Source organism: Cynoglossus semilaevis, unplaced genomic scaffold (genome assembly GCF_000523025.1).
Source record: "Cynoglossus semilaevis isolate Cse_v1.0 unplaced genomic scaffold, Cse_v1.0 scaffold1699, whole genome shotgun sequence".
In the NCBI taxonomy this organism is placed as follows: Eukaryota; Metazoa; Chordata; class Actinopteri; order Pleuronectiformes; family Cynoglossidae; genus Cynoglossus; species Cynoglossus semilaevis.
Window position 1 is genome coordinate 1 of NW_007585112.1, and position 15,669 is coordinate 15,669.

The 15,669-nt window shown below is 36.4% G+C and overlaps 1 protein-coding gene and 1 long non-coding RNA gene across 9 annotated transcripts; one reads left to right on the top strand and one right to left on the bottom strand.

The window, feature by feature from the left end:
• The first annotated feature begins 152 nt into the window (after positions 1–152).
• LOC103398450 (uncharacterized) lies at positions 153–3,415 on the top strand. The gene is made up of 4 exons (XR_523499.3): positions 153–1,689; positions 1,795–1,866; positions 2,156–2,338; positions 3,057–3,415. It is a non-coding gene; the product is annotated as an uncharacterized LOC103398450 (long non-coding RNA).
• On the bottom strand, positions 2,186–13,550 carry LOC103398447 (troponin T, fast skeletal muscle isoforms-like). Of its 8 annotated transcripts, XM_008337074.3 has the most exons (16): positions 13,416–13,550; positions 10,814–10,853; positions 10,706–10,719; positions 10,063–10,071; positions 8,350–8,475; positions 6,727–6,744; positions 6,539–6,556; positions 5,620–5,638; positions 5,466–5,511; positions 5,138–5,254; positions 4,979–5,056; positions 4,134–4,247; positions 3,938–4,047; positions 3,423–3,513; positions 3,046–3,086; positions 2,186–2,324 (listed from the first exon to the last, which is right to left on the bottom strand). In XM_008337074.3, exons 2-16 carry the CDS (start codon positions 10,831–10,833, stop codon positions 2,288–2,290), a joined length of 858 nt encoding a protein of 285 aa, XP_008335296.1. In that variant the 5' UTR covers positions 10,834–10,853; positions 13,416–13,550; the 3' UTR covers positions 2,186–2,287. The 8 variants fall into 8 exon arrangements, with proteins under 8 accessions (XP_008335296.1, XP_008335297.1, XP_008335298.1 ...); XM_008337075.3 differs by lacking the exon at positions 10,063–10,071; XM_008337076.3 differs by lacking the exon at positions 6,539–6,556.
• Positions 13,551–15,669: the final 2,119 nt, after the last annotated feature.

The following is a 15,669-nucleotide window of genomic DNA, read 5'->3' on the forward strand; positions in this document are numbered from 1 at the left end:
CTTATTGGTATAGTACTTTACTGTGCTTAAGAGGTGGCGTAGCAAAAAAGTATATTTTTTCTGAATTTTAACCACAACAATTGACATAGCTAAGTATTTTAAGGCAAATGAGTGCATTTTTAGTCATTTTTTAGAAATTTTTATTTTCGGAGATTTGATCAGGAACTTATTGGTGTAGTATTTTACTGTGATCAGCAGTTGGCCACCCAATTTCACAAACTGCTGTCTCCCACTTAAATAACTTTTCACCCAATCCAGCACTATTCTTTTGATACCACATTTTTCCAGTTCATTAATTATGATTTATATATTTCATATATAAAGAAACACTGAAGAAAGATTTCTCTCAATTAATTGTTCATCATGTGTTCCTGAAACAGGGATTTTTCTTGCAAGGTGAAGTCCAACACTTACAAAGAATTCACTGCATCTGTTAGCCATATCTTTCATGTTAAAATTTTTCAGTATCCTTATCAATGCAATATGTAGGTATATTATTGTATTTAGATCAATTTAGTATTTTCCATATTCCTTATTTCTAATATCATCTATTATCCTCTTGAAGTAATCTTTCTTAATTGCCCGTATAATATCAGTTAAACTATTCTTATATTTTTTTATATTTATATTCTGCCTCCTTAGTTCTTTGTCTTATGAAATCTTTGAGTATAGAGTATTTTTCTTTCTGCAGGCATTTTTTAGACCTTTTGTGATCCATGGGCAATTTGTATAAGCTTGTTTTCTGATATATTTTACAACAGGACAATGCTTATCATATAATGAGGAAAATATTCTCAGAAACTTATTATATCCAAGGTTAACCTCTTTTCTCACTATATATTATATCCCAATTATACCCCATTAATTCATTTTTTTAATCTGTTCTTACTCTTCCGTGTATTGTTTGCTTGATTGACTTGTTGCTGTGACTGATGTCATAAACTGTAAACACTGGCATTGGATCATACTGCATATTGTACTGATACATTCATCTATGTAATCAAATTCCTCCATCTCTGTTTGTTGATATTTACTTATCTTTTGTTTTTTGTTTGTTATTTTCAGTAGTGAAGATTTGTGTTTAGTGTTCATGCATCACATGCTGATGGCTGATGCATATCTCCGGACCAGTGGGTGGCATGTCTCAGTGGTGTTTAAATCCACCTGAATCCCCTTTGAGTGGAGGAAGGCAGCCACCTGTTGCTCAGCAGATCTGTCATCCGTATCACTGGGCTCCATTCCGTTGGCAGCGGTCACCACCCGGGCGTAGGACCGAGGTGTGATGCGTAGCCCGGTCACGAACTCATCGTTGATCCAGGAATATTGCTCCAGGTCCGTGACTCTGTTCTCCAGCTCCACCAGCCGGTCCTTCTCGGCGTTCTGGATCCGGAAAGCATTCAACTCCTCCAGCAACTCCAGGAGTCCTCTCTGATGCTGTTGAAGAGTAGAAATCTCCTCGACCAGAAACTCCAGGGTCTTTTTTGATCTAATCTCCCTCCTCCGCTGTCAGAGCTTTCTTCGGCTGAATGCTGTTGCTGAGTAACAGTGCCAATCAGCTGTTAGCCAAGCTAGCGGCTCGCTAGTTCGCTAGTTCGATGTTCTTAATCCAGGGTCAGTAGGAAGAGAAGACAAAGAAAAGTATAATATAGTCCAACACCGAGAACACACACACAACAAACGAGCAACCAGGTGTGTTTTTGAATTATCCAAGCGTAATCTTTCCATCTTTACTAACTAGTGTTGTAGTAGAACAAGTGAAGCCACGGTAACAGATTCAGTTCTTCTGTGACCTAGCTACCTGCCACACTTCGAACTGCGGAAGCAAGTGTTCTCTATCCACCTTAAGCAGGAGGCCTACGTTTTCAGGTGTGTGTTTGTGCTACAGCAGAAGTACTTATGTACACTCAATGTTTTTTTGTTTGTTTGTTTTTTTTAGTAATTTTGAATCTAATTATGGCCTACCATAATTAGAATACATGATAGTATACTTTCATAAAACCTTTAAAATGAAATATATGCAAGCTATTTCTAAATAAACCAGGAAAAACTCTCATCTTTGAGAATGTATTTCCAGAATTTTATTTTATTTTTCTCCCTATTACAACATTTGGTAACAGTGTTAAACTTTTCTTCATTCTGTCTAAATTTTGCACAGAATCCAGTTTGACTTTTTCAGACTCTGGGGTCCAGACATTGACTTGAGGCATGGAAGTGTGAGAGTCACCAAAGTTTGAGCTGCTCCCATAATAAGGCACCACGAGTCCATGTTGACAATCAAGCAGCTGAACTACTTCCTGCGACGACTGGCAGCTCCCTTCTTGCTGCTGCAGAGCAAAAAGTGCAGAAAATAAAGAGTCAAATCTGAAACATTACATTTTCTATAAATATTACAGTGAACAGGATTTTTCAACATGTCAAGTTCTATTTTACAGCTAAAAAAAAAGTTAATAAAAAATTAATAATTTGTGAACAGGTTTAAATTAATTATGCATCTTCAAAATAAATTTAACATTTTAAAAATATTGTCTCAAATATAGAAAACTGGGAAGAAATAAATGTTTTTTGGGGTCAATATTAAGTTGTAAAAACACTATTTTGAAAACAATTTCAAATTCTTAGGAGACAACAAAAATGTGCTTTAAATCAAGATATTTAAACATTTTTAAAATTTTGGAAATGTTATTTACATTTTATTTATTTATGCAATAACCTGCTTACCTACTAAATACTTAAATCTAGAGAGTTTGTGTAAATAGAGTATTTATATAAACGAATCTGTGTTTATATATGGACATCTGAGTCTGTGTGTAATAAATTAAAATAAAATGTATGTTTGCAATATAAACAAATATATATTAAGTTGTGAAAAATACATATCAGTATTAATCATTACATTCTTTGTTACTAAAACAATTGTTAAACTAGAATTATTTTACCAAAGGCTATTCAACATTTTGTTAAATTAAATTATAATTAAACATTTCAAAGTAAGAGAATAATTTAGTGTGCAGACAAGATGTCTCAGATGTTAATGTGAATTCTTACTGTTTCTGCAGCTCATCAATACGGTTTCTGAGAGAGATGACCTGAAAGACAAAGACAACTCAGTCTGTAGTGGACAGGACAGGACAGGACAGGAACTGAAGGACATCAGCTTAACTCAGATTGGTCACGTGTTGTTGTTTAAAAAACAGCAATGAGAAAGAAGAATTCCCTTAAACTTGAACCGTGATGTAAATAATCTCAAACATAAGGTGTAACATATCATTCAGTTTAATAATAAAATTATGGAAAATAGAGAGAAAAAATGAAATGGGATGAGTCGTGATGGGATGAAATGTAATGACTTTACACCAAGTCATTAGGATGAGGTGAGGTGATGACATCAGACCAAGTCCCTGAGTTGAGACAGTGTGACTGACCTCATATCTCTGTCTCTTCAGCTTCTCACAGTGATCATACTTAATGGCCTCTAGGCTGTGCAGCCACTCCCACAGATCCTTTGCCTTTTCCCTGCAAAAAAACAAAACAAAAAACAGACATCAATAGTTTACTAATTTGCCAGCAAACGTGTACCAGCAATATAATTATTATTACTATTATTATAATAACATTGAAAGGACTTATACCCTACAATACTTATGTATATATGTTACGATGTCAGCATAGTACACAGAGGACAAAAAGTTGGTAAAATAATGACATTTAGTAATGAATTTATTTATCATCCAAGTAATATTTAATCATACAAAGATTCATTATATATATTATTATATTTATATATTTCTAAATTTTCTGCAATTTTGCATCTTAACCATCTATCTGGTGATTATTATAAATAATGATAATTAATCTCCAGGTAATTTACTGTAATAACTAGAAGTCTATGCAGGGAAATATCTGCCCAATCAGCAGTGACCGTTGTTACTGTTGTTACCTCAGCTTATCATCACTGAGATCCTGAATGCTCAGAGGTTTGATTCTCTCAGCCAGAACCTTCTTCTTCTTTTCTCTCTCAGTTTGCTTCTTGCCTCTCTTGGCATCAATCTATAAAACAGAACTCAGGTTAAAAGTCCATGTCTTCCCTGTTTGTATGGAGATGAGGAGGGAACAGTGAAAATCATCAGCCCCACCCTCTGCAGGTGACTGCTGTAGCCTGATCCCATGTTGGTCAGGGCAATCTTCTTCTTGGCATCATCATCAGCCTTCCTCTGGGCGTCGGCCTCCTCCTTCCTCTGACGCTCAGCCTGTCAGACAAAGTTCTCAGTATTCACCAGCATGGCTGCGGGACGGACAAGGACGCTTTGGCTCTGCATTACACACACTTAGCAAACATGAAGGTCACATTTCTGATCCTATTTAATGTCTCTTAATCAATTTAGCCTATCTTTTTTTATTACTATTACATTTCAAATTATTGGGTAATTTCTTACATTTTGAAGTGCTCTTTTTTTATTTCATATTTCAAGTTCTTTTTAGCTGTTTCTGGGAGTAGTAACAGAGGTAGAGGTAAAGGATCAGAGGATTTTTTTTAGGCTATTTGCATAAGATATTCTCTATAAACTTGATTTCGTGGCTGAATTTGAAGCAATACTTTTACTATTTCTAGAGAAGAAGTAAATGGAATATTACAATAATGATAATTATTTAATAATTAAATAAATAAATATGTTTTATAGTTTTTGGAAATGTTGCTTACCAGATGAACAGAAGAGTAAAGGTCCCAAAAAAAGTGTTTGATTAAGAGGTCACTAGAAGCCGACCGTGACCTTGAACAGGGTTCATGTGATCTTGAATGTTTATTTTAAGGTCTTGTGCATTTTACTGTAAATACCCTTTTCTTTTATATGTAGTTATAAAAATGGGCTACGGTTATAGGTCAACTGTAAAAAGACACAGTTGGCACAGTTGAGGTCAGTGTGACACTGCCAGGCCACAAATGGAAGAGTATTTTTGGAGCCATAGAAAAATGTCCTACCTCCCTTCTGGCCTGCCTCTCTTTGTCTTTCTCAGCACGAATCCTCTGCTGCTCAGCCCGCTCAGCTCGACGTTTCTCCTGAGGACACAATGTAAAGTTGTTTCTCTTATGCAGAAATGCTGTTTTTAGCCTTCGGGTTTATGTCTGTTGAAATCTCACAATACGGTCTTTCAGAGCAATGAGTTCCTCCTCCTCCTTCTTCCTGCACTCAAAGTGAGCATCGATCAGGGACTGCAGCTCAACCAGGTCCTTATTCTGACGCTTCTTCTGGATGTCCTGTCATGACACAACAGCAAATATAACTGTTTATCACGTATTCTGTCTGTTAAAAAATGTAGTAAATAAAAAGTTTAGTTGTCATGTTAAATTACATGTTTGGTAATATATATATATATATATATTTTTTTATCTAATAATATAATATATTTAAATAGAAAACTGCCAAATTGTTTTTTATTATGTAGTGTGAAAAAAAAAGTAATCTTACGTCAAAGTCCACTTTTTCTCCATCAGGGATCTTTGGAGCAGAAGGTCTGTGGGAGGACACAATGTAACATGTAGACTGAGATGTAACTCACAAAGTAAACTGGTTGAAGCTGCTGCTAATGTTTTCTACTGGAGGTAAAAAGAAATGCACTCACTTGAACCTGGGCTTCTCCTCTGGCGTTACACCGTCAAACACAGATAAAGAGAGAGAAGAAGAAAACATCCAAGAGTGAGAGCAACATGAACAGGAGAGCTGAAGCTAAGAGGTGGAGATTCTGGTTAATGGGGGGAAAATACCAGGTAGATGAGCCGAGTTACGTCTGAAGGCTGCAAACCTCCAATAGAGGGTCATGTGAGTATTTCATTGCTCAGTAGTTTTTAGAATCAGTGGCCTAATTTCTGTGTGATGTGTTTTAGGTTATAGGAATATAAAGCACCAGCAGCAAATCGAATCCTTGAAGTCTGCAACTGTGCAGTTTTAAACTATTTTTTTAAAAACTATTTAAATTGTCATTAAAAGATCCCTTTAAGACAGAAAAGTCAGGAGAAAAAACAGGTAAGTATAAATTTACATATACTGTATATATACATATTTTTATGCGATTCCTTCATCGAGGTGGCTATAGAAGTTTTTACTTTTTTTTACCTGCAGTTTTATTCACTGTAAAGTTTACAGCACAAAAATAGGCCACTGATTAATAAACTGTTATCATACTTTAGCTTTATTTTAAATGTTTTATAAATTGTTAATTTGTTGTGCATTAGTCTGTAAATCAAAAACCGAATTGTCATTTGAAACGATAGAATCAGAATGAGTTTTCGTGTAAAAGATTGGCATATAAAATATTAAAAAGTATAATTTTATAAACATCGTCGCACACTTTCACAACAGGGTGTTGATACAATTGCTGTTATTTGTTTCTGTGAGGAAAAAAAAACAATCAGGAGTTTGTGATTAGAGGTTTGTTTGTTTCTCTGGGGCTTTAAAAATGAAATCAAAAGTAACACAAACAGACAACATGGGAGGAAAAATGCAGGCAGAGCGGCAGCAACTCAGCAGAAAATACAAACTACCATCTTGATCTCCCTCGTCTGGCAGGACACATCATGCAAAAAAGAGAAGAAGCAGAAATAAGAGAAGTGCCCGGAACCGGTACTCGCCATTTATGAATCCACCTCCATCAGCTGGAGCAGAGACTCAGGGAAACAAACAAATGCAAATATACGTGTACATGTACGGAGAATAATTCAAATAAACATACCTTCCTCTTCATAGGCCTCTGCATGCAGCAAGCGTCCGAAGCAAGAGCAGAACAGAGACCATTAGTAATGGATCTAGACAGCCAGTTCAAGTCTACTTTACAGTGCATAGCTAATGAAGCGCAGTTACTAGATGGGGCTGTTGGTGCCTATGACAGAAGCCACTGCACATGCCCCATGTCAAACAGGGCCAAATGTGGCTGAATATATTGATTTAATAAATGAAATACAGATAAATGTCAACTACATAACTACGTAAAAATTAGTTTTTGATCATGACGAGTTCATTGATTCCATAGTTTTGCAAATGCACAAATAAGCCCAGAACATCTGCAGTGGCTTTGTCTGTATCAAATTAGACATAACATGAAGGTAACATGTAATTTAAGGATCAGTTATACAGTAATGCACCATATTCCCAACTGTAAGTGCTTAAGAACAATGTGCAGGTCTACATTTTCATCTACACACAGAAAAAAAAACCAGATGCTTAACAAGGACCGAAGGGAGGAGAAGTGACTTTTACATGACTGACTTTTCCCTTCATCTTTGACTTGCAACTATGACCTGGATGATTCAAATCAATTTGCCAAAATGCATAGAGAAGGAAATTTTGACAAAATAGACAGAAGGTCACAGATGAGGTGGGAAAATCAATTCATGTAAAAGCAGATTTTTTTTTTCATCTTCTTTCCCTTCACAAATGTGTGACAATTCAAAACGACACATCTGATTCTGAGCAACAGAGCTGACAGTGATCACTATGTGGCTCAGTGGAGCCATAGGAGGAGCCGCAAAATCATCAGACCACATTTGAGGGCTCCACATAAGACAGGACTCAAGTTCAGCTCACGCTGGTTGGTCCTGTCCAGCCACAGTGATGTGCGAAGCGAATTAGACAAAGAGCTGCTTCTCTGGAGCTTTGATGCGTGGTGATGTTTAAGAACAGGGCAGCATCTCCATGACGATGCTGCTGGTGTGTGTACGTGTGGTTATAGTATTCATACCACTGGGTGGCAGTGTTATAAATATCGCTATCAACATTTTTTACTCATGTCAGCAACTGTTATGAGTAAAAAATGTTGATCTCCCAAGTCTTCAGCGGTTGCGCTATAACAGTAGTGACTGTCCTGAGGAAACTGAAATCACAATGGATCATAATCACAATCAACATTCTCTGTCTGTTACATAGATGCTGACGTCTTCATCTGTTCTGATGTAAAACTTCTATGTTCACATTGTAGATTCAGTTCAGACTGAGCAGTCGTAACAGGAGCTAATATAGAACTATAAAAAACAAATATATTGTTTGTTAAAGTTGTTTTTTATGATGCTCTTTCCTGTTTCAATGGAATATTAATCAGTTTGTCATTTATTATCAATAAGTCCAAAAGAAATGCAAATTATTTCTGGTTATTAGAAAATCCTCATCATTTCAACACAAACTAACAGTTAAACACTTATTTGGTTTTACTTCATAATTTAAAGTGCTCATCATCTAAAGTTAAAACCTGTCTATTGCCATTTTGCTGTAAGTCTACTGTTTCAGCTGAACTAACTACCCTGAGCAGAGGACTGGACGTCCTGCAGGAGAAGGATTAAAGGGACCACCGGTGACAACATACCTTCCTCCTGCTGCACCAACTCCCGTGGCTCAGGCTCTGGCTCTGGCTCTGGTTCTGGTTCTGGTTCAGGCTCTACCTCTGGTTCTGCCTCAGGGGCTACTTCTACTTCTACTAGCTCCTCCTGGGCTACGGCACGCAGCATGCACCAAACCGCCAGGGAGAGGGAGTGTGTCGGAGAAGGCCGTTAATGAAGACGGGAGACATTAGAGAGCCATTAGAAACCAAATGACAGGGAGATTACTTTAGTCACAGGCAGCATGGACGAGAGGGTGAGGAAATAATGCTGCTGCTGGAGAAGAAAAAGAGAAACAGACGATGATGACAAAGTAGGAGAACCTCATACACAGAAGCCATGTTCAACTGTGGAGGTGGAAACTCCCTGAGGAGATGGAAACTTCAGTTTCATAGATTAAGAAAATGCTTACAATAAAAGGTATATTTTTTAGAAATTTACCATTTCAATTCGAGTGTTTCCAAAAGTTTTAATTAATTGGCAACAAATCATCTCGAAAAAGACAGATTCAAAATTGACATATGTATAACAATATATAAAATTATTAAATATAAATGTTAGATTTTATTTTTTTTTATTTTAAAATAATATTAAATTTTTATATTTTCCAAATAAATTAAATTGGAAAAATATAAAAATATAACTATAATCCTACAATTTATTACCTGATAAATCGTTATGTGATATATTACCCACTCTTCCTTGTATTGCATGTTATGAAAAAATACATACAGTCCTATGAAGGAACCTGAGGAAACCTCAAATCTCAAACTAAATATTAATGTTAATATTAATGAGAAATGAAAACCTTTATCAAATGACAATATGCAAGGCCCTGTTACTCAATACAAATGAGTTTTCCTGAAAAATAATAACAATATTTGAGCCCCATTTGTTTAACTTGATTTGAACTCCAAAAGTATAAACACTTTCCTTACTTAAAATACTGGAGCTGCAGTGACTTCACAGTCAGTAATAATTGAAGCTGTCAAATCAAATGAATTGTCTCCAGGTAGTTTCCACCTCCACTGTTTAACCAGTGCAGTTGTGTGAATGAGGACAATGACGATGGCACTGTGTGACATTTACATTTGATTATGTAAACATGTCACACACCAAGAAAACAAATGTAACAGCACCACGACGCTTCATCACATTTTTTTCTTAACTGTATGATTTAAAATTTCACTCAGTCAGAAGTAGAAAAAAAAACACCTTTAACTTTGAAGTGTTTGACTGACACCTGGGCGTTTACTCTTTTAGAAATTATGTGGATAATAGTTATTTATATAATCACAATATTAATGAATAATTTACTCTACAGAGGAAACACCTAGCAGCTAATGTTAGCTGACCTCACCACGATCTTCAAGTACAAGTTGATTTAAAATGTGCCCATGCCTTTACTACGAAGGAAGATTTTAATGAATACAAATATGACTTTACTCTGTTTTTGTTATTTGCAGCTTATGGAAACACTGGATATCTAAAGGACCAACATCAATATGTATTTAAAGAGACAACTTCCTGTTTTATTAAAGTAACTGAGTTAGATATTTCTTTAAAACTTGTACAAATACTGTGTGTAATATATGAAAAGATTGTGACAGTCAAATGTTTCAAATTAAAGCCCAAAAGGTAAAAATTAGTACAGTGAAAAAAATGACTGGTGAAGAAATGGAATTGATGAAGTCGTTTACCTTCCTCCTCTTTAGTTTGGGGGAAAAAAAGAAGACAGGAGAGAATGAAAATATAAAACAGGCTCAAAATTGTTCTCTCTTTATATATATATAGTACTATCTATATCTATCTATCTATCTATCTATATATTTGTAGGTAAGTACAAACACAGAAGGCAGAGAAAACATTGACCTTGCAGGACACTAGGACACTCCTAAAATGTAATTATCCTTCATAAATATCAAAATATCCCCTCAGTTATATTTACATCATCAACAAGAGCTTTTCATCTGTTATTCCCTTTTTTATTTTTATTTTTTTCTAGAATTGATTAAGATAGGTATGAATTAAGGGGGCAATAGATCCAGTAGGTGGCAGTAATGACAATCAAAAGCAGCCACTTGCTGTTAAGGCTAAAAGAAGACAAGATAAGCATTGGCAGAGCGGCAGGATGAACTCTAACTCTAAAGAATGATCACTTTATGTTATTAAGTTCTTATGAAGCTGTTTTTGCGTCACAACATAGGATGAATGTTCCTGCTCATCCTGCCAACTTTGATATAAATGTTCCCTAAAAAGGGACCATTATAAGAGAAGATACAAAGTCGAGAGAAAAAAATGAAATGATTGCAGAGATTACCAGAAATAAAGGTCATGACTTACCCTCATATTGATCCCTAAAAGACAAAGAAAAAGAAAAAAAAGGGCAGATTTAGAAATTTAATGAGAGCAAACCCTCAGCTGTTTGTCCTGACGGTGACAATCACTTACACTTCCTCAGTGTCAGACATGGCGACAGCAGACTTCACACCTGAGGACAAAAACAAAAGGATGTAATGAGTCCAGAGGTTTGAAATAGCAGCAGAGTGACAGTGCTGATATGAAAAGGTGACAGGTTTGATCCCCCAGAGACGTTTCTGTCCTGCTGCATAGAAACTGGACTCCTGCCTGCTCTAGTTACACGTTGTTTTCATGAAGCTGGAAATATGTTTCTGTCAACCACTGTAACAACATGTTGTTGTTGATTTCTAACATTGTTTGCTTTCGTTCCTGTCGGCTGATCAGTTGTTGAGCTTAAAAAAAGGATTTAAAAATAGCAAATGTAAAAAAATGATGTGTTCTTTATCAGATTATATGGTAGTTTCTGTTATGTAGAGGTGATTATTTTTTAAATTCCAACTTTGCCGTACACACGACATATAAATACATCTACTGAAACTTGATCTAAAAGGTCTATTCTCTTGCAATTTAATGCCAAACTTTTTACAGTTGCATTTCCCAATAAGAAAATAGAAGAGGCTACAGGCTACAAAGGTATTTTAAAGAAAATATTATTTGATATTTGAGTTTGTCTTCTAGGTATTAACTTAACAAAAGGCCAGGCGGCTCACTAGGTCTGGCTGCCAGACTATTTCTAACCACGAGCCTGAAAAATAGGAGCGTTGCATCAACAAGTGCATCTGTTGTAAAAGCCGATGCAGTCTATAAAAATAGAAATAGCATCTATGGTTCTGAAATACTGTTTAGGAAGTTGTCCAGCATTGGTTAATTTTTATTTTGCCAAACCTCAAACCCTACGATGTGGAAACGTTTTAATGATCCTCCCTGTTAGCTTTTCAGGCTAATGTCAACATTACTTGACTTTTGCTTCAACATCAATAAAACCTTTTACATATTGTATTGTATGTATAGTGTGTCCAGCCTACAACACGTTACACAACTCCAGGTGTAGGTGGAAACTTGTATTCATCAATCATTAGATGAGGGTGAATTTAAACTCAGACGGTACAACCCTGAGGTTTACTTGACATCAGCTGCTATTGCCCAAACTTTTGAACGAGCTTTGACTTGATAAACAGTCACAAAGATAAAAGTCTATCCTTATATGTAGTAATCCTTCCTATGTGATGCATTTGTTGTGAAATTGCATTGCTGTTAGTAAAGAAAAGGATTGTTTCGGGTGGAACACATACTTTTGTAGTACTCTTCTGTGTTGAGGTATCTTATATTGAATGTACAGTGCAGAGACAAAATAACTTGTCTTTGTGTGACTCCTTCACACTTGCTCTGGAGCACAGCTGCAGGGGACTTGAAGGATTAGTTGTGGATCATATTTCAACCCATCAGATGAGGAACAGTGTCCAAATAGCAGCTTTAATCCCTCGGCCCGCTCCAGCAGGAGGATCCTCTACACTCAAGTGGCCAATCAGCATCCACCTCCTACAAATAAGCTCTTTGATCGCCTTACATCTGACAACGTTCTCACCTCTGTGTGTTCTGCAGCCGCTGAGTACATGCCAACGTTTCAGCACACCGTATATTTAGTGGACAGTCACTTCATTAGTATGAGAACTCTGAATGCTGAGAAGTGTTTGAGTCTTTCTGAAACCAAAACTCGGCGCTGAAACTGTCAGAGCGATTGGACAGGTGACGCCTCAGAGGAAAATCGTATCATGAGCCAATCAAGAGCAGATTTAGACTGAAATGCCAAGGCAAGATGAGGTTAAAGACCAATCAGATCATATGAAGGATTTGTATTTTTGCCTGCAACAGCAAATAGACATTGTACTGAATCATCGTGGTCTCACATTATCCATAAATCATCTACATGGACGTGTCATCGCAGCTACTTTGTCTTACAGAGAAATATGTTTATAAAAAACATCAACCCCTATATTATCAAAGAGTAAAGATTCAACAGAATATCAGATTCTTCACTTTCTACCTTTTTCTGAGCTTTGGCTGTCTTATACCAAAATTATCTAATTTCTCAAATTAAGTTCACATCATATGAATTTGTTTAAAAATGTAAAACTTTCTTTTCACTGGAGTAGAAATATATGTAAATACATCAATATCATTTGAGTAAAAAAACAAACATTAGAGATAGAAAAATCTTATTCGAGCTGAGGACCAGAGGTGTATGGACAGTTCAGCATCACACAGTTAAAAGGAGGTCTAAATATTTATCTTTATGTTATCACTCCTCTTTCTATACGATTTCCTAATTTCTTGATACTATTTCTGTCAAGTTAGAAACCCAATTCTATATTTTGTTATTTTTTTGAGCCTGTTTATAGGTCTGGCCGCAGGAAACTGTACCCTGAGTCAGAGTGTGAACCATCTCAAACACAAACTACACATGTAAGACATGCAGCAGAACACATTCTTGTTTATACTACACGTCAGTTCTGAAACTACAAGTGTTTATGTGGAATATTATCTGAGGCAGTTCAGATGCCGCGTACGTACATAAAATCTGCACGTCTTCAAAAAGAATTAGCCTTTCAGACTAACAAATCATCAATCAAAAATCATCATCATTTAGATTTCATTATAAAAGGAAGCTGCTGCCTGTGTGTATCTGTCGTACCTCAGAGGGAGAGAGCAGCTCCTCCAACGATGAAAAGGAAGGTCTGTAAGAATCTGCAGGCTCGGCTCAGAGAATAAGTCCTTGTGCTATAGTGATACTTGAGCTCATCAGGCCCTTATTGGTTGTGGGGATGACAGTGAGGTCTGTGTGCTCATGCGTGTAATATTTACTTCATGTGTATGTGTGGAAAAGGTGAGGAAAGTGGGGTGGCGGGGGNCTGGAGAAGGAGATGGATGAAATGCTATGGATGTAAGAGGAGGGCTCAGGTTTTGGAAAGGAGCAGCTGAGAAGCTTCAGTTGCTAAATTTACAGTGATAGAAGGCTGAGAGGGGGTTACACATCAGCCTGGCATCCAGACAATGGAGAAAGTGTGCATGTGTGTGTGTGTGTGCGCGCAAAAGAGGCATAGAAAGAAACAGAGGGAGAGGGGGAAATTGAGGGAGAGACACAGAGTTTCACAGTCACTTCATCAGCTCATCATCACATCATGTTACTCTACGTTAAGATACAGAGAACAATAATAGGATCATAATGAACTGAAGAAAAGATAAATGTTCACTACACCTTGGTGATGTAAGGAGTAGGTAAAAAAGATCAATAATTATTAAAAAATTTACATTTGCACTAAAGCCTTAACTTTGTGTAATAACAAAATCATCATAATCAACATGACAATAATTAAAATAATATACACACACCCACATGTATACATTTATATATATATACACACACACATACATATACTGTATATATATTTATATATATGTTATATATATATATGTGTGTGTGTGTGTGTGTGTGTGTGTGTGTGTGTATGTGGAAACTTGATTAATACACTTACTTGAATTGGGCCAGACAGGAACAAACAACAAGCTGTTGTTTAGCCACCACATAATGGTCACCACCATGTTATTTGGGTGACATGCTTCTTCTCCTTCACACACAGATCATAAATCTTTCAGATTTGAGTCAACTGTCTGAATTCCAGTGTAACTCCAGACTAGCTAATAGCTTTTTACCTTTAAAAAAAAATCAGAAAAGAAATAAGCATAAAGCTAAATTTAACTACAAATAACTATGTAATCTGAAATGCTATTGTTTTAGTGGATTACTTTAATTAATTTGCCTCTCAAGATGTAAAATAAGGACATGCTGTATGTCTGCAAAACTACAACACAGTCTCAAGTGCTTAAAGATACATAAAGACAAGAAAACTCTCAGATGGGTTGTTGACCTGCCAGTCAGTTAAAAATACACTGAAGCCAGTTTATGTTTTAAAAAACAATTCCTCTTGTTTTTTTCTCTGAAAAAAAGAAATAAATACAAATATTAGTCACTGTACATACAGAGATACATATACAAACAACAAGGTTAAGCAGAAGAAATGACTGATTAAAATGTGTAACAATGTTTCCCCTGGTGGTCAAAATACATACTACAGCCAAAACTAATGATAAGTGCAGAGATGTCGAGGTTTGACACCTGCACAAAAATTAAATTGAAGTTAGTTATTCAGCAGAGTTCACTTCAGCAGCAAATGTTACAACAATTTCTATTTTACATTTTTTTTTACAATAATAATAATAATAATTTACAACAGCTTCTATAATGCATGTGTGAAGTGTCTTGGTGTGTCTGGTTACACCACAGCTACAGTATAGAAATGATCATTTTGTGTGCAGAGAGATATTGCATCTGGTCTAAAATATTTCATATATAAATATATATTTGTTTTTAAAGATCTCAATAAGTTGAACAGCTACAACAAGCTAGTCACCTATGTGAAATGCTGTGTTGTGTTAACAATCAACCAGCAAACAAAACAGTTGTTGTTAAGGTCTCAATATCCTGCCTTTGCTACTCCACACCTCTGTCCACCTTTCCTCAGGTAAAGTGGCTGCAGGCCGCCTGTAGGGGCTGCAGCTCAGCTGTCTCAGGTGGCCTGGAAACCCCCATCTCCCCCTGCAACACACACTGAGGGAAACAGTTTTATTTTTGGAGTGGCTACGGGCACTGTGGCTCACTCCCTAAGTCTCTAGTTCACTTCAGGATGAGACGGCCCTGTAGCACTCTGAGCCGGGATTAACAAGCACGGAGCATTTTTTCCCCCGACAGCCTGAAGGTAAACTAGTCATACTCAGTGTCTGTGCTGCAGTGTCTTCCACATATCACTCAGGTGCTTACCTTCAAATGATTCCTAGGGTCGTTTGGTAGCACGTGCACAACTTATAACCTAAAATGCATGATGAAATAT